Source organism: Mesoplodon densirostris, chromosome 8 (assembly GCF_025265405.1).
Source record: "Mesoplodon densirostris isolate mMesDen1 chromosome 8, mMesDen1 primary haplotype, whole genome shotgun sequence".
NCBI classification, from domain to species: domain Eukaryota; kingdom Metazoa; phylum Chordata; class Mammalia; order Artiodactyla; family Ziphiidae; genus Mesoplodon; species Mesoplodon densirostris.
Window position 1 is genome coordinate 87,552,067 of NC_082668.1, and position 27,039 is coordinate 87,579,105.

Below are 27,039 nucleotides of genomic sequence, written 5' to 3' on the forward strand. Positions count from 1 at the left end.
CAGGCGGACTCTCAACCACTGCGCCACCAGGGAAGCCCGCTAACTGTGTTTTTAGGCAAGTGACCTAAATAGTTTCTCTGTGTCTGTAAGATGGGAATGATAGTAGCACCTACCCCATAGGGTTCTCATAAGATGCAAACAAGTTAATACATACGAAACTCTTATGATGGTACCAGGCATAAAATAAGTACTTGAGGAATGCCAGCTATTACTGTCTTAAACATAGATAATCCTCAAAGACTGCCTAGTAAGTAGAAGTACTGTTCACTTCATAAAGATGACTATTGCTATTAAGTTTGAAGCCACAAATACTTCACTTCAAAACTTTGTGGAAGTGAATGTGTCCGATATAATACAGAAACCCCTTCGAAGGGTTTTCATAAGTCCTGTTGTACTTGACTGGAGAAGTGATGAAATACGAGTGTAATATGAGTGTAATATGTTTATACTGTCTCTTTTTTCATACTTTATGAAAGTCATCAGCTTTGAGTTTTTGTAGAAAAATCGGAATTTAATCTTTTTGTACTTAGAGGTAAAAGGATAGATTTATGTATTTTAAAGTACTGTTGGCCCTCTGTATTTGTGGGTTCTACTTCCACAAATTCAACCAACCAGGGATTGAAAATATTTGGGAAAACAGGGCTTCCCTGGTGGCGCAGTGGTTGAGAGTCTGCCTGCCGATGCAGGGGACACGGGTTCATGCTCCAGTCCGGGAAGATCCCACATGCCGTGGAGCGGCTGGGCCCGTGAGCCATGGCCGCTGAGCCTGCGCGTCCGGAGCCTGTGCCCCGCAACGGGAGAGACCACAACAGTGAGAGGCCCACGTACCGCAAAACAAAAAAACAAAAAAACAAAAAACACAAACAACTCCAGAAAGTTTCAAAAAGCAAAATTTGAACTTGCCACGTACTAGCAACTATTTACATAGCATTTACATTGTATGAGGTATTCTAGAAATGACTTAAAGTATACAGGAGAGTGTGTATAGGTTGTATGCAAATACTACACCATTTATATAAGGGGTTTTAACATCCTTGGATTTTGTTATTTGATATTGATATTTGGAATCAATGCCCCATGGATACTGAGGGACGACTATATCAATATACAAAGTTTATACTAATTTATTTCAAAATATATTCTCATTTATCAAACTCCATAGTTTCAGTTTGTTTGTAATAATTTGCAAGATATACTGGCATGTTTATATTAAATATTAAATTTTATGAAAAAACAGATATAAGCTCTACTTTACTCTTCTTTATGTATTTGATAAGCAATGATTTTTTTTCTTACCTTAGATTATGGAACAGCTAAAATGGAAATGTCTCAAAATTAATAAATTCAATCAGAATCAAAGGAACTATATGCTGGTTTTTTTGTGTCCTAACAAGGTATCTTAGTTTTTCACTCAATACAGTATTTTTTTATTATTATTTAGACCATTCCAGAGTTGACTTTCTTTGATTCCAAATTCCTACTGTTTTGGGTCATGTAAAAAATTGTTAGCAGCATTTGGCATGTCTTTTCCCTTTCCTATACATATTTTGCACAGTTTATGGAAATAGTTGATAAAATTATTTGATTAAGGACAATTTTGGTTAAAATAAAGCTAAAAGTAGAGAAGTCAAGGGGAGTACTCACACTGTTAATAAAAATTCAGATGTCAATTTAGGAGCTATTTCTCATCAGACACTCTGTTTGCTGTCAGAAACACGAAGATAAGTAAGATTCAGTCGCACCCACTTGGAACTCACAAGCAAGTCAGAGGTTTGTGGCTGTAATCAAAGACGAGGTAAGGAGGTAAGAAACACACCGTCAGAGAATTACAATGCTTTCAGTGTTGCGACATTGAGAAAAGGTGGCTTTTTGGTGTAACTAGCATTTGACACAGATCCCAAAGGAGGGATAGTGTTGCAGTACATGGACAGGATGAGTGGATAAGATGGAGAAGGACCCCAGGATAATAACTGGTGACTTTAGTGGACAAGCTCAGTATTGTTTAAGTGCCCTGGTATTGAAAAGAATCCCCAATGCAGTCCTTCCCTGTTTCCAGTTTTGCAAGCAGCCAGTTTCTATTCATCAGGACAGAGAGCGTTCTCATCATGTGGTGTCCACGGATGGCCCCTTGGTCAGAAACACCATTTCAGCTGAATACACTGTCTTCAGTTTTCAGGTGTATAAAATCAGGAAGAGGCAGCAGAGCCTAACGCTTAAGAGCTGGGATGTTGAAGCCATGCTGCCTGGTTCGTAGTCCCCGTGCTCTCCCTCACTAGCTGTGTGACCTTCGGGCAAGTCATTAAACCGCACTGTGCTTGTTTCCTCATCTGAAAAAAACTAGGGATGATGTTAATAGGACCTACCTTGTTGTGTGGAATAGTTTCACTAAATGACTTCCTACTTGTAAAGTGCTTAGAACAGCTGCTAGCACAGAGCAAGCACCCCAGAAATGTTGTAAAGAAAATGGCCCATGTGCTACCTTCCTCTCTCTAGGATGGTGTGCTGAGTTGAGCTCAGGGGGCTGCTCTGGCTGTCTTTCTCTGCTTCTGTCTCCTCTGTAGATTAGGACCCCTGTGCCATGTGGGTGACACCTGGCAGTAAGACACAAGACCTCAACGCTCTGATTCCCTGCTTTTATGGCACATTTTATTAGTCTTGATTTTAACAAAGAGCCCTTTCAGCCTTGTTGCATAAGGACAATAAACCAGATTCAGTGGGTGGTAGTTTTTACTAGCTTTCCATTCTAATTTTGAGGCTTCATGGATATAAAAGATTTCCATGTCCAAATAAATGTAGTGGGACACATCTAGGCAGAGAATTGCACGCGAATTCTGTGGAATTTGAGAGGGGGCTTTCGAGTCAGTGCTGCACTAGGTTTGTGTCCTGGTTTTGCCACTTAGCAGCAGTGTGGACTTGGGCAAGCTAATCCCTAAGGCCTCTCTTCCCAATAGAGGTTCCTAACAGAGTTGCTTCCTCGTCTGGAATCTTTCTGGGACTCTCTGGCGATTCTGAGTATTCTCTACCCACAGCTTGGGACCCAGCTCCTGGTTCTGCAACCAGGCTCCAAAATGGGGTGGTTGTCCTCACTCCTGTTTTCTATGTACTTTTGAGTTTACGCTTTCCTTAACAAAATTCCTCTTCTGCCTGTTTAGTGCTACATTCATAAAGGCACACAGGTAAATTCATGCATTCACATTGCCATCTTTAACCAGGTATCATCTTTAAGTTATTTATTTATTTATTTATTTATTTTTTGTGGTACGCCGGCCTCTCACTGTTGTGGCCTCTCCCGTTGCGGAGCACGGGCTCCGGACACGCAGGCTCAGCGGCCATGGCTCACGGGCCCAGCCGCTCCGCGGCATGTGGGATCCTCCTGACCCAGGGCACAAACCCGTGTCCCCTGCATCAGCAGGCGGACTCTCAACCACTGCGCCACCAGGGAAGCCCCATCTTTAAGTTTTTAAAGAAACATTCTTTAACTATATTTCTCTTAGCATGACAATGGTGTCTTTTTTTGAATTTTATTTTATTTATTTTTTTATACAGCAGGTTCTTATTAGTTATCCATTGTACACACATCAGTGTATACATGTCAATCCCAATCTCCCAATTCATCACACCACCGCCCCCAGCCCCCCAGGGCTTTACCCCCTTGGTGTCCATACGTTTGTTCCCTACATCATTGTCTCTATTTCTGCCCTGCAAACCGGTTCATCTGTACCATTTTTCTAGGTTCCACATATATGCATTAATATACAATATTTGTTTTTCTCTTTCTGACTTACTTCACTCTGTATGACAGTCTCTAGATTCATCCATGTCTCTACAAATGACCCAATTTCGTTCCTTTTTATGGCTGAGTAATATTCCATTGCATATCTGTACCACATCTTCTTTAGTGACAATGGTGTCTTTTAAAATTTCTCTCTAAGGATAAATTTAATGCTTCCCTTCTCCAATCCCTGCTTCCATTAATATAATCTGAGAATTCATCCCTTGATTATTGTTGTTAAATATTTTGTATTAAATTGCCCCTTAAGAACAAGAGCATTCAATTGGGCAATGAAATTTAGGGCAATTTGTTATGTTGTTAACAATAGCCCTTTTATTCTAAAATTATACTTTTTGAATTCTTAATTTTTATTTGTATCTCCGTGGGTTAGAGTTGACCAAAGTAATTTTTTAGTAATAGTTAAGGAGTAATGTATTTTCAGAGCTTTTGAATATGTGAGAATATTTTTCATAGTTCTTTACAAATGAAAGGCAGTTTGGTTAGCAGTAGCTGTCTTTGATGGAACCTTCTCTCTCTTCTGTAAATTTAGTGATGCAAAGGAGAATTTAAGACCACTGGACATTTGTTCCTTTGATGGTGACATATTTCATTTGATTTGTATGTTGACTTGTTTTTGTTTTCATGCATGGATATTGAAGGATTTCTTTTTAACCCTAAGATTCAAAATTTGTCAGACATATATATACTACCAAATGTAAAATAGATAGCTAGTGGGAAGTAGCTGCATAGCACAGGGAGATCAGCTGGGTGCTTTGTGACCATCTAGAGGGGTGGGATAGGGAGGGTGGGAGGGAGACGCAAGAGGGAGGGGATATGGGGATATATGTATATGTATAGCTGATTCACTTTGTTATAAAGCAGAAACCAACACAACAATGTAAAGCAATTATACTCCAATAAAGATGTTAAAAAATTAAGAAAATTAAAAAGAAATTTGTCAGAATGTGGCTTTGAATTGATATTGTTTGGGATACAATTTGGTTCTTATTTCTTCTTTTCAGTCAGTTTTTTCTTTTTCAGTTGTGTGTTTGATTATTAGTTCTGTTTAAGTCTGTCACTTGTGTTTTCTCAGAAGCACCTGTAATTAGACTTAGTTTTTCTGGTCCTCAAATCTTGGGTCTTCTTTCATCTATTGGTTCTTTTCTCCAGCCCTATGGGGGTGTTTATCCTCTACATCAATGTTTTAATTTTAAGCAGGATGTGTCTACATTGTTCTCCCCCTCCCCCTCATGTGGATAATATTCTGTCACTTCATTTTTACAATCCTTGTATTGCTTCTTTGTTTCACTTATAAACTCTTTTTATCTTACCCAGTAGTCTTTTACTAATTTATGGCTTTCTACTTCTGTTTCTAGGGGACGTATTTTTTTAGGGGACATACCTTAACAGCACCAAATACTTCCATAAAAATTACATCCCTTCCTCTAGGGAGTTAGTTTTAGGAGATGATTCTTTCTTTTGATCTTTAGCATGCTCTTTTCTTTCTGTATTTATGCAGTACTTCCTTGTAGACCTGCGTTGACATTTAGATGTTTTTTCATTCCTGAATTTGGAAATATCCATTTAGACCTGCTCATAGAGAAGATGTATGGATTGACCTTGACCCCACTCTCTGTCCTCTTTTTTGGCTGGTAAAGTTCCGCTTTTAGACCTCTGCCGTTGTAGCAGGTTGATGTTTGTAGGCCTTGGCCCACTTTCAGTGGACCAGAAGAATCTCATATAGAGCAGCTATCTCTGTTTCTTGTTCTCTGTCATTTATATGGATTATAAGAACTCCAACCTCCAGAATGTAACACCACCATGGATCATCTCTCCCCTTAGTCATCTTTTCTGTAACTGAAACTCCCAGGATGCTAAGTACTTCCTTTTTTTCTCACTCATCTTTTCTTTTCTTTCTTTCTTTATTTACTTTATTTTTATTTATTTATTTTTTTTTGCGGTACGTGGGCCTCTCACTGTTGTGGCCTCTCCCATTGTGGAGCACAGGCTCCGGACGCGCAGGCTCAGCAGCCATGGCTCACAGGCCTAGCCGCTCCACAGCATGTGGGATCTTCCCAGACCGGGGCACGAACCCGTGTCCCCTGCATTGGCAGGCGGACTCTCAACCACTGCGCCACCAGGGAAACCCTCTCACTCATCTTTTGAACAGTCACTAATTGATGGGGTGGGGGGATTCTCCTGCTGCCTCAAAAAGTATCATTCATGACAGAGAGCTGTCTAGGTTTCTGACTGGCAGATTTTTGCATTTCTGTACAAATGGCAGAAAGTGGAGACAGGAAGATATACTAAGATTTTCCTACTTCCTTTTTTAAGACCCATAGCTTGTTTCTTGTTGCCTCTAATGACATTTTTTAAATCTAATTTTATTCTTTTTTTCTGCTGTAAAATTCTCTGATTCTTGCAGTAGGTTGAAGGTCATTTCTTCCTTTTTTGTGGTTGCATGCACCTTTATTTACCTTTCTTTTCATAGATATTTTAGTGGGAGGTTGAGAGAGGCTGTATCAGCGGCTGGTAGCTAGACACCATTTAAAACTGTAACTTACATGAAACTACACAAATAAAAAAAGGACTTTACGAATGTGGCAAAATGCTTGAAAATTTTGCTTCTGTAGATATTTTGTGGAAATAAAGTCCGCCTTATAGATATTCATCTCAGGTTGTTATTCAAATGATGGAGGCATTCATGTTCCTGTAATACAACCTATGTCTTATGAAAGCGGGGTTATTTTATGAAAGAAAATGTAGTTACATGAGTGATTGTAGGGATTTCAGTGACTTCCATAAAGTTTCTTGTTATCCATAAAAACTGCCTGATCTGAGTGTCTTAGAGCTGATACAGCTGTTATAAATCATTTAATCTAGGAGTTGCAAATTCAGTTGTCTTCAGGGGCCAGAAAAATGACTTGCAAATGCGTGAAGTAGGTTGGTTTAATACAATCAGGAGTGGGAGGGACTCGAGAGAAGTGGAGATTACTTGTTCCACCACATCCTTAAGCCATCAATATATCAAAACAGTGTAAATATCAAAAACAGTATAATATAAACCCACTCTCCCATTATAGAGATGGAACTGAGGTCAAGGGATATTAGTAGATTTGCTCGAAGTTAGGAGAATCTGTGTATCTCGTCCAGAACCAGCTATATAATTTGCAGGGCCCAATGCAAAATAAAATATGGGGCCCCTTGTTCAACAATTATTAAGAATTTCGAGATAGTGACAGCAAAACATTAAACCAAGCATGGGACCCTGTGTAACTGCACAAGTTACATACCCTTGGAGCCATCCCTGGTCTTAACTTCTGATTTAGAATTTGTACATCCCAACAGAAGGAAGCACACAGATACTTTCACCCATAACCACCAAAAATTGATAATGGAGATGGGGTTAAAATTAAGTCCTTGACTTTGATACTGCAGTATATGAATTGCCCTTCCTTATAAGAGGGCTTTTGTAAGAGGTTTTAGAATCGTTGCTTTTTGTTCCTTCCTGAATTCAGGCTTTATGGATGATTGGTTGATGATTTTCAACCCTGAAGTTCAAAGCTCTTCTCTCAGTGTTAGTTCTGACATGAATTCCAGCATGTTTGAAGAGTCTGTCAGTCCAGGAATAAAACTCAGGGACACTTGTGTCTACCATTGGATCTTACTCAGCTCTCTGAGGCCCCCTACCATAGTTCTTACTTCAAAAGAGCTGTCATCTCTTCCAGAAAATTTTGTCTGTAACCTGAATCATCTCCTAAACTAAACTTTTCAAAAAAATCTTATTTGTTATGGTCACCAAAGGGGAAGGGGGGAGGATAAATTAGAAGTATGGGATTAACATGTTTACACTACTATATATAAAATGGATAACCAATAAATATATATAAATATAAATATAACCTGTATAGCACAGGGAACTATACTCAATATTTTGTAATAACCTATAAGGGAAAAGAATCTGAAAAAGAATATAAGAAAGGGCTTCCCTGGTGGCCCAGTGGTTGAGAGTCCACCTGCCGATGCAAGGGACACGGGTTCATGCCCCGGTCCGGGAAGATCCCACATGCCGTGGAGGGGCTAGGCCCGTGAGCCATGGCTGCTGAGCCTGCGCTCCGCAACGGGAGAGTCCACAACAGTGAAAGGCCCGCGTACCGCAAAAAAAAAAAAAAAAAAAAAAGAATATAAGAAAACCTTACTTGAAGTTTTTACATGGCTTGCAAACACAAAAAGCAATTTGCCTTCTGACAAATTAAAGTTGACTAGTCACTTTCTCCTTTGTGTTCATTTACAACTTGTAACCCAAGGTACCATGAACAGCATGACCTCAGGAATGCTATTTAGTGAAATCAATCAGTTTTTAAAGGCATAGCTATTCACACTCAGAAAATATAAGAAGTAAAATCGGGAATTGAGTACCAGGGTAAGAGTTTTTTCGTAGTAACCATATATATACACATACTATGTATATAAGTTATATAAAGTCTTTATATAAAGTCTCGTATTTTAAAAGACTTAAACATTCAATTCATTTGTCATTGAAAGAGAACTTAAAATTTTCTCCTCATTAAAAAAGTGAAGGCTTCCCTGGTGGCGCAGTGGTTGAGAGTCCGCCTGCCGATGCAGGGGACACGGGTTCGTGCCCCGGTCCGGGAGGATCCCACATGCCGCGGAGCGGCTGGGCCTGTGAGCCATGGCCGCTGAGCCTGCGCATCCGGAGCCTGTGCTCCGCAACGGGAGAGGCCACAACAGTGAGAGGCCCGCGTACCGCAAAAAAAAAAAAAAAAAAAAAGTGAATGTCTAACAGCTAGACATAGAGTTTGGGATGGTATAAGGCTGTTGTTAACAGTTGCACATCAGATGAATGATTTGGATTCCAAATGGGTTCCCTTAGCAATATCCAGAAAGATGCCAATAAAAATTTGTTAAAAGATGAAGGAAAAATATGTTACCTGATTTAAAAATATTATACCTTTTATTTTTAAAACAAATATGAACAAAAATTAAGTCATTTACTTAATATCTGAAACAGGCAAAGAATTCAAAGCTATCTTATATACCTTCATATTTGTAAAATCTATTCGTTCATGAGCAATGAACAAGAGGAAATTCACATATTGGTAGAAGAGAAGATGGGCAAATACAATAACTGAGTGAAAGAAAATTTATGAATATAATTATTAATATTTAAAATATTTGCAGTATGCCGTGCACTTAAGTGTATGTGTTTAGCCAGAACTGAAATCGCTCCTTAAGTTTAATCCCTGGTTGGGGCAGAGGTGTGTGTAGCGGGGAGGTCATTTAATGGACTTTTTTCACTCACGTATTTCAGAATGTGCTGTGAAGTATTTAAATTGAATATCATAGAATTTTTTTTAAACTTTCCACAGGTGGAAATTTTCATTTGGCCTTTATATATTTACCTATGGAGTCCGGTTCCTGAAAAAGGTAGGCTCTGTCAAGTTACTTTATGCAATTCTTACGTAACTGTAAGCCTCTGTCTTATTTTTTATGTTGTGGCAGTAGTAGAATTTTAAACAATCATAACACACTTGTAAGAATTATTTGTACATTTTTCTTTGATTTTTAAAAATATTGGCCGTTTATTCTTTGTAGTAAACAACTTTCAGGCATCTGCTGAAAATAACTTTTGAAAATAATTTGTTTTTCCAGTGATAGATGTTACTAAGTCCATTGGCCACTCTAGTTGGTTATTTGCTACCTATGGGCATTAGAACCTTATAAAATCCATCTCAGGCTTGGAAAGAATTTAGAGTTTCCACATCACACATCACACAACTTGAAAAAATCACTTGTGGCATTTTGTGTTATCACTGTAGCCTTTATCAGTAGAAATTAGAGTTTAGTGTCTTGCAAAGCTACCAACAGGGTAACACCAACTGCCAGTGGAAAATTCAATTCCTTTTATAGATTGTGTTCCCTGGCTGCTATTTTGCTCTTCTGCATGAACAAAGGCATCTTTACCTATGAAAGCAGTTCTTTGAGGCCGTCATAGTCTTTTTCTTCTTGATTTCAGTGCTTAATGGCACTACTAACAAGTTAGGCTGCTTAACTTCAAGTCTCACGAAGATGTTCTCACAGTCATGCAATAGTGAGTTGGCAGAAAATGGGAAATTATTTTTTAAAATGTTTTATGGTATTACCCTTTAAAGTGATATCAGTGTTATCTTTATTTAGCAAAACAAATTTTCCAAACTGGGGCATTGGGCCAAGTGGCACGCCTTACTAGTAAATTCTCATGTAAATGTTGATATGAAAATTGCAAATACGTTTTCATTTTTCAAGTCTGAGTTGTAAGATATTGTCTGCCCGTGGCAAATTCTATTGTAAATAATAGTTGTTTCCCAATATCATATTTTCCTAGAGGAAATAATTCTTTTTACTTGTTGTCTTTTCCTTTAGTAACTGCACTTATTTTTCACTTAATAAGACTACGTGGCCCAGAGGTCCCTCGAATAGATTTAAAAGAATGAACTTCACTCTGTAAAATTTCTAAGTATGAAGACATTCTCAACTGGGGTAAATAAATGTGGTGGAAAGTGCTTATTTTGGAGCCCTACTGTTCTCGTTTTCAGATTTATGTATCTAGGGGAAAAAATAGAAAGAATGGCTGTAGAGCTTTTATGCTTCCAACTTGACTACCTTGGAAGAGGAAATAGCTTTGGATGGAATTTCAGCTGACATGGGAGAGCTGGGCTTCATGGGAATGTCGAGTTGCTAACTGAGGTCACAGTTTGGAATTGACGTCGGGTTCTGTTGGTGGAGGGCTTTGATGGTGAGCAAGGAGAGATGGTGAGAGCCAGGAGCACTTCTTTGCCCTTTTCCCTAGATCTGCAGGATGTGGTCTCTTTTAAAAGTTCTCATTCAGCAAGCCTGGCCATCTGTCATCAGAACAGGAAATGCTTTGACACTTAGCTCTGTTTCATTCCGTCCCTACACAGACTGAATGGAATGAGAGTAGTTTTCATCCCCTAGTCCTCAGTGGCTCTGTAGAAGGCAGTAAAAGGGCTTGTCAATAGAATGTTTGCCTGGAAATTGCTGTTCCTTAAACTATAACAGTTTCCTTTCAGCTGCCTCTAGATATAACAAATGCTTAAAAATGAAAGGAGAAATAGATGTTGTTCTTCTTGTTGGATTAATTTGTATTTGGGGTTTCTTCCTTTGATACTCTCTAAGAAGCACTCAGTTTTGGATGAGCTGTACAGTTTAGCGTTTAGTCATACTGTGAGATAGAAAAGTGTACATAGACTCCATATGAGCTAACTGTGAAGGACTTCATAAGCTATCTTGTCCAGCTCTTTCATTTCACAGCTGAGGAAGCAGAAGTCCAGAGAGGGTAGATGGCACTCCACAGGTTATACAGTGAGTTTATGAAAGGGCTGAATCTGAAGTGAAACGCACCTGCTATCTCTTATTCTAGTACTTTCCCCACTTTACCAGCCCACGTTAACCTCGTGACTTCCTTTAGTTAAGTTAGCAAACTTAACCTAATGTAGTCGTTGTTTCTGTTTAGAACTTTAAGTACTTTAACGGATATTTAAAATATATTTCTGGGGCTTCCCTGGTGGCGCAGTGGTTGAGAGTCCACCTGCTGATGCGGGGACATGGGTTCGTGCCCCGGTCCGGGAGGATCCCACATGACGCGGAGCAGCTGGGCCCATGAGCCATGGCCGCTGAGACTGCGCGTCCAGAGCCTGTGCTCCGCAATGGGAGAGGCCATAACAGTGAGAGGCCCGCGTACCGCAAAAAAAAATAAATAAATAAAAAAAAATAAAATAAAATATATTTCTGTTAACTTCTTGGAATGGACAATATATTTGCCCATATAACCAAAAGGAAAAGAAATTATTATGAAGGCAGCACCAGAAATAGTCAAAACAAGGTAATTCCAAGTTTCACAATACCCTAAATGTTTTAAAATAAAATAGCAGGGTAGTGGACCAATTTTAAAATATGAAAGGCCACAGCTGCTTCTTATTCCCAGCATCCAAAATGTGGATCATTACATGTGCTGTTAGAAAAATACCTAGGCAACTTGCACTGTCCAATTTTCTTCTGCTTTTAGGTCAAATGAATCTGATACGTCTCATCTTCTAGGGTGTATTAAGTAACCTTAAGTACCCTTTCTACCCTGAAATTCTATGCTCCCATTAAAGAGATATTTACCAAATGCAAAGTACCATGCACCCATGATAGAGAATCTTAAAAAATAAAAAACAAATTAATTAATAAAAATTTTTGAAAACCATAGAATTTTAGATGTAAAAGTTATCATTCCTATCATCTAAATACCTCATTTTATAGATGAGGCTACGAGGTGTCAATCTCTAGTATAAGAATAGCTTGAGTTTTCTCTGCCATACTCAAATACATTCAGGCTGAATACTTAAATTTTATTAAACGCTGTTAACCTTTCCCATTTGAATTGGCTTAATCCTGTGGGGAGAACATATATATTTTCCTGGGTTTACCAAATCATTGTAGATTTTCAGAGTATATATATGACCGATTTAAGTGCCCTCAGTTTAAAAATATTCTTTGTATTGAGAAATAAGGCAGTTGAGAGTTTTTAAATACATATAAACTAGGTTTATGTCAGTACACACTTGTGCTGTCTTAGTCTGAGCCCTCTGAGAAACAGACACCAAGAAGAGATTAAATGTGTAAGAAATTGATTAGGGGAAGTATCTATAAGAGAAAATGGAGAGGGAGTTGGCCGGGAGGCTGGAAGAGCCTTCAGACCACAATGTGTGTCTGACCATGTGTGCGGGAGAGAGGGAAAGAAGGAAAGTGTGGGTGAGCCTCTAAGACTGCTTGCTGTGCCTTTCTAAGAAAAATTCAGTCAGGCCACTGGGCAGTCCTGGAGCCACAGTTGATCATCAAAGGAGACCTGTGTCTCCCAAAAATGGGCTTGCTGTAGTATTCCTGTTGTGCTCAGTCATAGGCTGCCAGCAGCCTGTGGGCAGCAGGGCCTCCATGCAAACACTGCTGTGGATTTTACTGCACAGCAGCGGGGCCCTGAGTCAGCCACACTCCCACCACTACAAGATCTAACAGGTGCATTCTCATGGTTGCCATGTGTGCTTAATTTTAAAAATATTCCAGCTTTTCTGAAGAAAGGATACACCATGGAATAAGACCTTACACCACATAGAAATGGTTTTCATATGCAAGAAGCATAGAGAAATATTTATCTATTGTCCTTTTTTAAAATTTTATTTTATTATTTTTTAGTACAACAGGTTCTTATTAGTTGTCTATTTTATACATATTAATGTATACATGTCAATCCCAATCTCCCAATTCATCCCCCCGCCACCGCCGCTTTCCCCCCTTGGTGTCCATACGTTTGTTCTCTACATCTTTGTCTCTATTTCTGCCTTGCCTTTTTATCATTTTACTTACTGTGCATTGATTTCCCCTCCATTATGTCATAATTCCTGTGGTTGATGTGTGAATGTATCTTTGGAGCAAGACACAGGCTGACTTCACACATGAGTTGTCTCAGGGTCCCGGGCACTTACCTCCCTCTTGTACTGATCCCGTTTGGGTGATAAGATATGTGGTCACCCTATGAATAGTTCTGTAATAAAGGATGAAATAATTGGCCACATATTTTCAGACACCCTGTAAAGAAAGCATGTTTGTGTGTCATTTATATGAAATCAACAAAATGTTTTCTGTAGTCTCATGATGACAGATAAGAGGATGAGCCTCATTTATGGTGAGGGGCTAACAGGTGTACATATATGTCGTCTTTGCTTTCTCAGCTCCGAGCCCCCTTTACAGACAGCAGTTAACTCTGATGCTGGAAGTAGATGCTAGAAGGCATTGACCTTACAGACCTGTCACTGAACTATTAAGTAAAGTCATTGTTGGGTTAGTAGGAAATATTTAAATAGTTGAAAGACATAAGCCTGTCTCAATGGTCTGCTCCTGTAATTGCTGACACAAGTGACCCTTAGCCCCATGAATATGATTAGCAGAGACAAGTACTTTCATAAAAGAAGACCCAGAATTACTTCCGGTGCTCTGAAGTCCCAGAGCACAGGGTACTCATACAGAGTAACACATTTTTCTAGGTCTTGAAAGGAACCATATGTCAAGCCTTTAAAAATAGAGTAAGTTCTCTCTCATTTACTGTTACCTTTTTTTCTCATTTGTAGATGGAAGTTTATATCGAGTGGAGTTCTTTGAATACTTTTCTTTGAGTTCCTTTACTTATTTTTTAAAACTATAGTGTCACAGGAAGGTCATTAGATATATGTGCAATTGGGACTTAGGTAAATATTTTTTTCCATGTAATCTACACGTTAGGCTAATATATTTCCAACTTTTTGACCATATGATGCATTTTATATCACAGTTTTGTACACATGCGTGTGTATGATTAAAATAAAGGTTACTCAAAATATATCTATACCTAAGCTCTGTTTCAGTCGGGGTCTGCGTTAGGAGACAGAAACTACAGGAGTGATTCTTTGGGTGACTGTAATGTGAAGAATCATTCACCAAGAGGGAACCACTAAGACTATGTTACTCAGAGAAATCGATCTGCTGTGTGCTACCTGTCTGCCATTAGATAAGGAGCTGGACTTGAATGTAAATCAACTCACTGCTTCTTTTTTGGGAGAGTCTACCTCTGAAGAAAAGTCAGCTGAACTGAACAGTGCTTTTCACGATGTAGTTAATTGACATTCTAATGAAACAGTAACAAACGCTTCAAGGACTGGTGCTGATCTGCCCACAGCATTTTTTTTTTTTTTTTTGCTGTACGCGGGCCTCTCACTGTTGTGGCCTCTCCCGTTGCGGAGCACAGGCTCCGGACATGCAGGCTCAGCGGCCATAGCTCACGGGCCCAGCCGCTCCACGGCATGTGGGATCTTCCCGGACCGGGTCACGCACCCGTGTCCCCTGCATCGGTAGGCGGACTCTCAACCACTGCGCCACCAGGGAAGCCCTGCCCACAGCATTTTGATCAGCGCTGCACTGAGGTATCATGGACGCGGTAATGGCAGGAAGAGGCTATGGCTCTGAGGACGGGGGCTTATAGGAAGAGGCTGGAGCTATTGGAACCTAGATGCTCCAAGGAGGAGCCATGGAGCTGGACAGAAAGTGCTGACCAGCTGGTATGTATCAGAAACCACAATGAGGCTGGTTCTGAGAATGAGGAAAAAGGGCAACCAGCTGCTACCACTGGGATGAACTGTCACTGCTGGGGTGCAGATGCATTGCTGGAGGGCCCAGTCGGGGTGGGGCTGAGGGAGTGGTGGTAAGAATGGGAAGCAAAACAGAAAGGAGCACATTCGAGCTTCCTCTTGCAGTCTTCCCCCTCCCTCTATTGCCTTCCTGGAGTCAGAACTCAGCAAGGGACTAGCTCCTTGGAGCCAACTCAAGTGTCTCCACAATATCTTTTTTTTTTTTTAACATCTTTATTGGAGTATAATTGCTTTACAATGGTGTGTTAGTTTCTGCTGTACAACAAAGTGAATCAGCTATATGTATACATATATCCCCATATCTCCTCCCTCTTGCATCTCCCTCCCTCCCACCCTCCCTATCCCACCCTTCTAGGTGGTCACAAAGCACCGAGCTTATCTCCCTGTGCTATGCGGCTGCTTCCCACTAGCTATCTATTTTACATTTGGTAGTGTATATAAGTCCATGCCACTCTCTCACTTTGTCCCAGCTTACCCTTCCCCATTCCCGTGTTCTCAAGTCCATTCGCTACCTCTGCGTCTTTATTCCTGTCCTGCCCTTAGGTTCTTCAGAACCATTTTTTTTTTTTTTAGATTCCATATATATGTGTTAACATGTGGTATTTGTTTTTCTCTTTCTGACTTACTTCACTCTGTATGACAGACTCTAGGTCCATCCACCTCACCACAAATAACTCAATTTCGTTCCTTTTTATGGCTGAGTAATATTCCATTGTATATATATTTGCCACATCTTCTTTATCCATTCATCTGTCAGTGGACACTTAGGTTGCTTCTGTGTTCTGGCTATTGTAAATACAGCTGCAGTGAACATTGTGGTACATGACTCATTTTGAATTATGGTTTTCTCAGGGTATAGGCCCAGTAGTGGGATTGCTGGGTCATATGGTAGTTCTATTTTTAGTTTTTTAAGGAACCTCCATACTGTTCTCCATAGTGGCTGTATCAATTTACATTCCCACCAACAGTGCAAGAGGGGTCTCTTTTCTCCACACCCTCTACAGCATTTATTGTTTGTAGATTTTTTGATGATGACCATTCTGACTGGTGTGAGGTGATACCTCATTGCAGTTTTGATTTGCATTTCTCTAATGATTAGTGATGTTGAGCATCCTTTCATGTGTTTGTTGGCAGTCTGTATATCTTCTTTGGAGAAATGTCTGTTTAGGTCTTCTGCCCATTTTTGGATTGGGTTGTTTGCTTTTTTTGATATTGAGCTGCATGAGCTGCTTGTAAATTTTAGAGATTAATCCTTTGTCAGTTGCTTCATTTGCAAATATTTTCTCCCATTCTGAGGGTTGTCTTTTCATCTTGTTTATGTTTTCCTTTGCTATGCAAAAGCTTTTAAGTTTCATTAGGTCCCATTTGTTTATTTTTGTTTTTATTTCCATTTCTCTAGGAGGTGGGTCAAAAAGGATATTGCTGTGATTTATGTCAGAGTGTTCTGCCTGTGTTTTCCTCTGAGAGTTTGATAGTGTCTGGCCTTAAATTTAGGTCTTTAATCCATTTTGAGTTTATTTTTGTGTATGGTGTTAGGGAGTGTTCTAATTTCATTCTTTTACATGTAGCTGTCCAGTTTTCCCAGCATGACTTATTGAAGAGACTGTCTTTTCTCCATTGTATATTCTTGCCTCCTTTTTCAAAAATATGGTGACCGTATGTGTGTGGTTTATCTCTGGGTTTTCTATCCTGTTCCATTGATCTATATTTCTGTTTTTGTGCCAGTACCATACTGTCTTGATTACTGTAGCTTTGTAGTGTAGTCTGAAGTCTGGGAGCCTTATTCCTCCAGCTCCATTTTTCTTTCTCAAGATGGCTTTGGCTATTCGGGGTCTTTTGTGTTTCCATACATATTGTGAACTGTTTTTTGTTTTTTTTTTTTTTGCGGTACTCAGGCCTCTCCCATTGCAGAGCACAGGCTCCGGACGCACAGGCTCAGCAGCCATGGCTCACGAGTCCAGCCGCTCTGCGACATGTGGGATCCTCCTGGACCAGGGCACGAACCCATGTCCCCTGTATCGGCAGGCGGACTCTCAACCACTGTGCCACCAGGGAAGCCCTGTGAACTTTTTTGTTCTAGATTTGTGAAAAATGCCATTGGTAGTTTGATGGGGATTTCACTGAATCTGTAGATTGCTTTGGGTAGTAGAGTCATTATCACAATGTTGATTCTTCCAATCCAAAAACATGGTATATCTCTCCATCTGTTTATATCATCTTTAATTTCTTTCATCAGTGTCTTATAGTTTTCTGCATACAGGCCTTTAGTCTCCCTAGGTAGGTATATTCCTAGGTATTTTATTCTTTTTGTTTCAATGGTAAATGGGAGTGTTTCCTTAATTTCTCATCATTAGTGTATACGAATGCAAGAGATTTCTGTGCATTAATTTTGTATCCTGCTACTTTACCAGATGCATTGATTAGCTCTAGTACTTTTCTGGTAGCATCATTAGGATTCTCTATGTATAGTATCATGTCATCTGCAAACAGTGACAGCGTTACTTCTTCTTTTCTAATTTGGATTCCTTTTATTTCTTTTTCTTCTCTGATTGCTGTGGCTAAAACTTCCAAAACTATGTTGAATAATAGTGGTGAGAGTGGACAACCTTTTCTTATTCCTGATCTTAGAGGAAATGGTTTCAGTTTTTCACCCTTGAGGCCGATGGTGGCTGTGGGTTTGCCATATATGGCCTTTATTATGTTGAGGTAAGTTTCCTCTATGCCTACTTTCTGGAGGGTTTTTATCATAAATGGGTGTTGAATTTTGTCGAAAGCATTTTCTGCTTCTATTGAGATGTATCCACAATATCTTAATAACTAGCCCAAACTTCCCATTGTGCTGCATTCTGTGATGTACTCTGACAACTTACTGTAATTTATTGTATTACATTTTAAAACTGTGCAAATTGCCACTTATTATGTTGACTTCATAACTAACTAAGGGGTGAAAACACATGGTTGAAAAGTACCCTGCCGACTGAGCAGTTTGCCTGTTCCCTTAAACTTTTTGATTCTGACCTGAAATATGGCATAACTTTTCATTATTCATTTGGGTGTGCTTTTCAAGGTTCAGCAAGGAAAGCTAGAGTGTTCCTCTGGTGTCATGCTTCAAGGTGTTCCCTTTTCCTTATTGGTGCGCTTGGAATCTTTCTGAAATGGAAACAGCATTGACATCATTTTGCCTATTTTGATAGTGAAAATAAAAATTGTCCAGTCATTAGAATATGTGTCCATTTAAAATTTTATTCTTTGTGTTATTTAAAAATTTTGAAATTGCTTGGAGCACATCACTTGTTTAAGGGTGCTTGATACTGAGAGTTTTACCTAAGAAAATGGCCCCATCAAGTAGTTTTGTTTAAAAAAAAAAAAAAGTTCTCATGACATAGAATACGGTGGACGTTGGGAAAGGACCCTAAAGATCAACTGTCTAGAATTTCTCATTTCAGAAAAGAAGAAACAGTTTTCAAAGGATGAATTGACTTGCCTGAGGCAAAAATCGCAGCCAGGCTTGTGGTCTTTAAAATTTCTAGGTCGGTTAAAAAAAAAAAGAATTAGAAAACAAGTTTCAAAAATCTAGCAGTTCAAGTAATATTTTAAATTTTTATGAGTAAATTTACCTAACTAAGAAATACAAGTCATATCACTATGGGAGAACATTAAGTTAGAGGTCAGGATTGAAGTTACCGTCTCTGTTCTGCCAGTTGTGCTTAATAGGACCTTTGCTCCCTGAAACCTCATTTTTTTCATCTGTGAAATGGGAAGATGATGCTTGCCCTGGCTTCCTTGGCTTGTGTGTTGGAGTGCTGTGAAGCTATACAGTACTTGGAAAATGTAAGGCATAAAACTAATTAGTACTGATTTAGAGGGGGCTCTGTTGAGAACTGTGAATGCCTAAGTCTCCTGCAGTACTTTGACATGAAGCTTTTAAATATTGTGCTGCTGGTGCCACCTAGTCCAGTGAGATCCTTTGTCATGACCATGCTTTGATGCTGGCAAATAAGTAAATGAGCTTCCTGGAATGGAAATTACCTGGCGTGACCCACGGAAATTGTCCTTCAAGGCTTCTCCTTACTGTATCTGCCTTTCCCCCTTCTACCTACATCTATCCTCTTGAATATTTTTTGATTCCCTCATACCTTCCCTTTGCCCTTCTGTGTTGACTTGTCTGGTATCCTATCTGAAGGGAACATTCTGAGGCCAGGGAGAAACTGAGGATAATGTGATTCAGTGAGGACACTGAAGAAGGAGCCAGAAGACCTGGCATTAATCAGTTTTGCAACCTTAGGCAAGTTACTTAGTCTCTCTGGGACTGAATCGCCACATCTCTAAAATCAGTAATGTAGACTACGTAACTTTTTAAAATTATTTTTCATTTGATTATTTTTTAATATATATATAATGTAACATTTTTAAAACTCTTACCCCATAATTCAGTGAAGATTTTGAAATAACTGATCATATGGCAAGCTGGTACCTGTTTAGAAAGCAAAATAGTGATATAGAAGAATCATCTTAAGTATGTTCATATACTGCGACTCAGCAATTCAACTCCTATGAATTATCCTGAGGAATTATATGGAAGCAAATTATATGGAAGCAAAAAATATACATGTATAAAGTTATTATTGCAACTTAAATAAATGCATATATATATATATATATATATACAGATACATTTGCATGCAAATTATAGCAAATCCAAAACAGAATGTAAAACAATCTTAATGTCTAATATTAGAATTGTTTAAATTGTTATCAAAGTGGCAAAAGAGCACGCAACTACTTAAAAATAATAACTATAAAATTACTATATTATTTATAGTTCTAGTAAAATATTTAGTAGAACTTTACATGAAAATGAGTAACAAACTCATTTGTACATTTTGCTGTGATAATCATATATATATAGCAAATGGAATGTAATAGGTAAAAATGTTAAGATTCCTTTTAGAGAGGAACTGTGGATGGTTAATTTTTTTCAAATATCTTTATTAGTTTCTTTTTTATTAAAAAAGTTAACCCTAAGATGTAGGAATTAGGGTGGAAATGATTATGCATAATTTATGAAATTGTGGGTTATGAGAGAGTTTGCAGTTGTAACTTTTAAAAAGGAGAACTTTTGTTTAAGTTGAATTCCATTTAAATGGCAAAGACATACAGAAGTTTCATCAAAAAGACTCCATCTGTTCCCATTTGCCTAGTCCTCACAGCCCTAATCCCTGGATTTTCTCTCGGAGGTTCCCTGAGATCTTATTGCCCAGAATGCCCCAGAATGGCCCTAGCATAGACTTTCTAAGGAGCTTTTTTAGTCTCCAGTGGGGTTCTGGTAAGGTTTAAGCTCTTTTTCAGATTTACATGGCCTATATTAGATAATAACCTGGAATTCTTCTCCATATAGTACTTTAAAAAACTTCTCTCACTGTGAAAGTCCCACCTCCTTTGGAGTGGGGTAATGCCTTGAGAACACTCCTGGTTTAGTGCATAGCCAGGAGGAAATTTTGCATCACTGATAATAATCATAATCATAATAATGATAGCTATACTGTGCTGAGCACTCACTGTGGGCCAGGCATTATGTTGATCACTTAGCATTCATTTCTCATGTGTTATACAGTGTAACTCCTCATCCTTATGCATGAAGAAACCAAGACTAACAAAGGTTCAGTAATGTGTCCAAGGTCATATAGCTAGTCAGTGGCAGGGCTGAGATTTAAATCCAGGTATATTTGGCCATATAGTCTACTTGTATCCAGGCTTAATTACTCACTGAGTAGATCTTCTGGGTTGACGAGGATTAACCAGTGACCAAGGAAAAGCAAAGGCTCCGTCTTTGGACTGTATTCATATTCGGAGCACAGAGTTAAATTTAGCGATTACATTCAGAAGGTCCAAATTAAGCATCATATTTGCTTCATTTTTCTGCTTCCAAATGAACTCACTTCGGCAAAGCTGAGAATTGGTGGCTTGCTGTATCCTTAGTATTTTTGGATCTTATTAGAAACTGTCTACTAATTTTCCAACTGGGTGTAGTTGTCCCTTTTTCTACAAACAAATAATGTAATTATGCAATACAATTTATTCTCTCCTATGATGCTTAGTTTCTGCAATATGACTAGCAAACTGTTAATACACTATTCATAGTAAGAACCTGGTTGGGACAACTCAGTGTTTTCTGTAGCTTGGGAAATGTGAAATTGTTCATTGCCTAGAATAAATTAAAACTTGTTCAGGTGATAAAACCATTTCATCAGCCCTGAGGTTATAGCTTATAGCTTTTTTTTAATAGCTTATAGCTTTTAATTTAGTGAGATGGCAATAGTTTGATTTTGGTTGTGTAAACTTTCCATAAAGAGCATCAAGAAGCCTTTTACCCACGTTTTCGCTTTGTGTTCAGGCTGTCTTGAGAGAATGTCATTTCACACCCAAAGCTTTCTTCAGGCAGTGAGGTAGGAAGATTTCAGGACCTGCAGGAGTTCATGAAGCTGATGTGGGAGGAGGAGGAGGAGATGCTTGTGTGGATTCCCAAGTACCAGTGGCGACTGCTGCCCTACTAAGTGATACTTGCTCTTAGGTAGTTATTTATACAAGGGTTTGTAGACTTGGTGCTTGATCAAACCATGAATCTCATCTTTTCAGCTCCCACAATAAAATATCAACTTTTAAAAACTCTAGAAATAAAGGGAAAACTAACTTATAGTTCAGAGGCTACTAAAATAACCCTGATTTAAATATGACGTTCATTATTAGTCCCCTAAAGGCATAGACTTAAACTTGTCAAAAAGTTTAGAGCTGAACTTGACTATGAAAAACATTGGTCCTCATTTATATGCTGTAACAAAGCTAGTGCTACAGGCTTCCTTTGGCTGAGGGCAGTGGCTGAGAATTGGATTGCATTGCTATTCCTCTCCTGTTCCCATGGGTAATAGAAAACTAGTAGTCACTCTCAGAAGAGTTCAGGTAATTTGGTACAAAATATTGATCCATGTTTCAAAATCTGTATGTGCACATTCACTCTGCATTAGCTGAAGCATCAACTGACAGGAAAAGGAAAATTCTTTACTGAATTCAAAAAAGAAAGCATTCTTCTTTTTAAGGTTTGTTTTACTAAAATTTGAGAGCTAATGGCTTTCACATACAACGGTCATCATCATAAAACACTTTCCTCATCAACCGTAATGAAACAAACCAGATGTTCTTTGCTTAAAAACAACAGCTTTCTGGGAGAAGTAATGAGATGTTCTACTTCTGCAACTGGTGTTGTGTCTCTTCGGGGAAGACCCAGTCTTGGCTGTGAGAGGTGGAGTGAGGGTACTTAGGACAAGGACATGGAGCAGGGCATCAGGCATTCTGAGCTGACCGGCTCACGCTCTGATTATAGCTGCACGTGCGGCTCGGAGAAACTGGCTCAAGGAGCACCTGGATACTGGCTCAGCTACAGTTTTCTGTAAGGTGGGACAAATGGCTTAGGGTTTTGTTTGGTGTTTGCCGCCTTCTCCTTTATTAATGCGCGTGAGACTAGGCCTCTCTGCTAGATGCCATTGCCGTCGTTGTTTTAGGAATTTTTGAGCAGCAGTCTGCTGATACCAGTCACCTCGGAATGACTTTTCCAGAGCACAGGGAAGATGGCCATCTTGTCCTCAAGGAATTCAGGCTTCTGTAAGGCAGTGAACAGTGGAAGGAATAAAATAATTTTTTCAGGCAGAATGAATCTGTAGTGACAGAGGTAGTTGTATGGGAGTGGGCAGGAGAGAGCCTGCTGGAGTGGCAAAAATCTTCTAGATCTTGGTCTGGGGGGTGGTGACATAGGTGTCTATGTCCTGACTATGTAGACAGATGATGTTAAGTGTATACACGTATAGCCATATGTCAAGTTTCTGTACACTTAGGTTTGTGCACTCTAACTGTATGTCAGTTACACTTCAACAAGAAAACTTAATAATGGTGTCTGGTCATCCTGTAGCTGCCATATAAAGCAGCCGCTGCATGTTGCTGAGTGCAAATGTGGGCACAGGGCATTTGAGGATCAAAAGATGTTATTTAAAGGGCTCTTCCAAGAGCTTCTGCCTATTACTGATGGGAGATACTGACCTCTGTTCATTTGTTCATTCTTTCATTCAGTATCTGTTGAATACCTACCTATGACAAGGAATATGCTAAGCATCATGGATAAAACAGCAAGACAGTCTGAGCCCCTGAGCAATATTATTACTGTTCTTCCCTTCTCTGGGATCATCAATAACATAGGAATTTAATTCAACTTAGCTAACATTTATTAAACATCTACTCTGCCAAGACATAGTGGCAGGTGGAAGAGGAGAGGGAAGGAATAATCAATCCCTGCCTTCCAGGATGTTATATGTATGGTAGAGGAGTTATAGTTTGGTAGAAGAGTTAAGAGTTCTCTTTAAATACTTACGATATGAGACTTTGTGATAAATGATAGAAGTACAGAGCTCCTTCTGAGCATGGAAGGGATCCAATTAAGGGAATTGAAGAAAACTACAGAGAAATAGGATTTAGTTTGAGCCCTAATGAATGGGTTGCCATTGACAGGGGGGTTAGTGAAAGCATTCTTAGGCAGAGAGAACAGAGTGGGAAAACTGGAGAAAACAAAACAAAACAGGGTCTGTTTGAGACTACATGATGGAGAAAATGGGAAATAAAACTGGTAATGTGTTTGGGGAGGACTTGACTGTTGTTTTTGTTTGTTTGTTTGTTTGCGGTACGCGGGCCTCTCACTGTTGTGGCCTCTCCCATTGCGGAGCACAGGCTCCGGACGCGCAGGCTCAGAGGGGAGGCCATGGCTCACGGGCCCAGCCGCTCTGTGGCATGTGGGATCTTCCTGGACTGGGACACGAACCCGCGTCCCCTGCATCGTCAGGCATACTCTCAACCACTGCGCCACCAGGGAAGCCCTTGACTGTTGTTTTAAAGAGACTGGACTTTACAGCTGAAGAGGGCTTAGTTCTTCTCCATGTCTCCATTGTAAAGAGACCTAGTGTTTGTGTGGAAGGGGCATCCGGCCTCCCCGCTGACCCGATCTGCGGCCTCTCATCTTAGTAACACGTGACGCTACCTCTTCCCCATGTCTCCTTCGTGTTCCCTCCCCTTCTTCTTCCAATACCCCAAGTGGTGAATGAATGGAGTGGGGAACTCTAAGGATAATGGTGGAGAGTCGTTTCAGTTACCTCCACCCTCCCAGCCTCATCCATCTATGAATGGCGGTGAAATTACATCCTTAACCCTCTCCAGCAGAGCCTAACCAGACACTGACATTACTATTCCTTCCATTACTGTTGTAACCCTCTGCACGCAACATGATTGCTCAAACCACTCATCTTCCCCTGTAGTCCCACTTCACCCCTCTCTGTCCGACTTGCTCACTGTCTAATTCCAGGGAGGTATCCTACCTATTGGAATATCATCTCCTTTTAGACACTTCTTTCAATTACACTGATTTTAATCAGTTTAATTGATTTATTCTTATTTATTTCTTATTTTATTTTCATACAGTTGTTTTTCATTGAAGTATGATTGACATTAAAAGTCTGTACATATTTAATGTATACATCTTGATAAGTTTGAAGATAAGTATATACCCATGAAATTTCACCATATACAGTGTCCTAAACTTATCTACCACCTCTAGAAGTTTCCTTCTTCCCCCATTTTTAAATAAGATCATTTGACATAAGACCTACTCTCTGAAATTTTTAAGTATAAAATATAGTACTGCTAACTCTGTGTACTATGCTCTGCAGTAGATCTCTAAGACTTATTCATCTTGCATAAGTAAAACTATGTACCCCTCTCTAATTTCTCCCCCTCCCCCAGCCCCTGATAATCATCATTTTCTCTGCTTCGGTGAGTTTGACTATTGTAGATTCCAGGTAAAAGTGAGATCATGTAGTATTTATTCTTCTGTGTCTGGCTTATTCCCCTTACCCTAATGTCTTCTAGTTCATACGTACTGTCGAAAATTGCAGGATTTCCTTCTTTTTTTAAGGCTCCAGTGATATTGCATTGTATCTATATACATTTTCTTCATCCATTCACCTGTCAGTAGATATTCGTTTCCTATTTTCTATTTCTTTTGCTATTTTGAATAATGCTGCAGTGAGCATGAATATGCAGATATCTCTTTGAGGTCCTGATTTCAATTATTTTGGGTATATACCCAGAAGTGGGATTGCTGGATCATATGATGTTTTTGAGGAATCTCCATACTTTTGTCCATAGTGGCTGTACCAGTTTACATTTCCACCAGCAGTGCACAGGGGTTCCCTTTTCTCCACATCCTTGCCAACACTTATCTTTTGTTTTTCTGATAATAACCGTCCTAATAGGTGTGAAGTGACACCTCATTGTGGTTTTGATTTGCATTTTCCTGATGATTAGTGATATTAAGCACCTTTTCATATACCTGTTGGCTACTTGTGTCTCCTCTTAAGAGAAATGTCTATTCAGGTCTTTTGCCCATTTTTGAATAGAGTGTTTTGCTATTGAGTTGCAGGGGAGTTCCTTGTGTATTTTGCATATTAACCCTTTATTTATTAGATGTATGATTTACAAATACTTTCTCCCATTCCGTAGGTTGCCTTTTTCACTTTGCTGATTGCTTCCTTCCTCTGTTGTGCAGAAGCTTTTTAGTTTGATGTAGTTCCATTTGTCTATTTTTGCTTTTATTGCCTGTGCTTTTGGTGTCATAACCAAGAAATCATTGCCAAGGCTAGTATTAAGAAGCTTTTGCCTTGTATTTTCTTCTAGGAGTTTTAGAGTTTCAGGTCTTATGTTTAAACCTTTAATCCATTTTGATTTTTGTGATAATATAAGGTAAGAATCCAGCTTCATTCTTTTGCATGTGGATATTTGGTTGTCCCAGCGCAATTTATTGAAGAGACTGTTCTTTCCCCATTGTGTATTCTTGCCTCCCTTGGTTTGTTTGCTTGTTTGTTTGTTTGTTTGTTTGTTTTTGCGGTACGCGGGCTTCTCACTGTTGTGGCCTCTCCCGTTGTGGAGCACAGGCCCCGGACGCGCAGGCTCAGCGGCCATGGCTCACGGGCCCAGCCGCTCCGTGGCATGTGGGATCTTCCCGGACCAGGGCACGAACCCGTGTCCCCTGCATCAGCAGGCGGACTCTCAACCACTGTGCCACCAGGGAAGCCCTTCATAACAGTTTTATTTAAAAGTTTTGGGGAAAAGAACTTAAAATTAATGACTGAAATCAAATATGGAGATTAGCTGAGAATTTTCATTATTTTTGGTTACCCTATTTCCCATTAGTATTGTACAGAGGGTTGGCAGTAAAATTTAATAAAATTTTAAAACTTCTTTCCCTGAACTGGTAGGTAGTTTGAATTCTGGCCAAACTCTCTCTCTTATGTGATTAGTACATCCAACCAGATCTACTCTTAGAGTGTTAGTTTTGAGTAGTTGGTTGGGGATTTCCAGTATTTTTGTCTTATGTCTAAAGGAGCGCGTGTGTGTGTGTGAGTGTATACAATCCAGTTAGTAAAGCTGTGGTGACTGATACCCAGGGTCTCACTGCTAGGAGCTGACTGAAGGATGCTCCAGGAAGTCTAAGGGATTCCATTACTACAGTGTGTGAACAGTGTATGCAGGTGCATCAAACTAATTCTCAGGTCCCCACACTGAAAGATCAGGTATTCTGCACTCTCCTTTGTGGTACATAGTATCCTCGTGATACTATGAAATGGCAGAGTGGAGCATAACCATTCGCATTACACTTTACCTTCCTGTCTTTAATACAGTCAGGCCCATCTTGCTCAAGGTAAATTGGTAATGTTCTAGCAATTGTTTCTACGGTGACTTGGGCACTAGTGGGACACTTAGTAAGCGCAGTATAAGTAAACATAGTCTGTTTTCCCAGGCAATAGCACTATTGTGAGTTGTCAGCTTCTCCTTTGGATGTGTTCTTCTCCGTAGTAGATCCTTGATTAGGGAGTTAAAAGTAAATATAAAATATCCTAACAGAGATTCTTAACAGGGTGCATGGTATTCAGCATA

The 27,039-nt window shown here is 39.5% G+C and overlaps 1 protein-coding gene across 3 annotated transcripts in view; it reads left to right on the plus strand.

The window, feature by feature from the left end:
• Window positions 1–27,039, plus strand: part of CERS6 (ceramide synthase 6) — a 334,052-nt gene that overhangs the window by 178,207 nt on the left and 128,806 nt on the right. For all 3 annotated transcript variants that reach the window (XM_060106271.1, XM_060106272.1, XM_060106270.1), the window contains exon 4: window positions 9,163–9,220. In XM_060106271.1, the coding sequence (XP_059962254.1) occupies window positions 9,163–9,220 (58 nt within the window). The remainder of the gene's footprint in view (window positions 1–9,162; window positions 9,221–27,039) is intronic.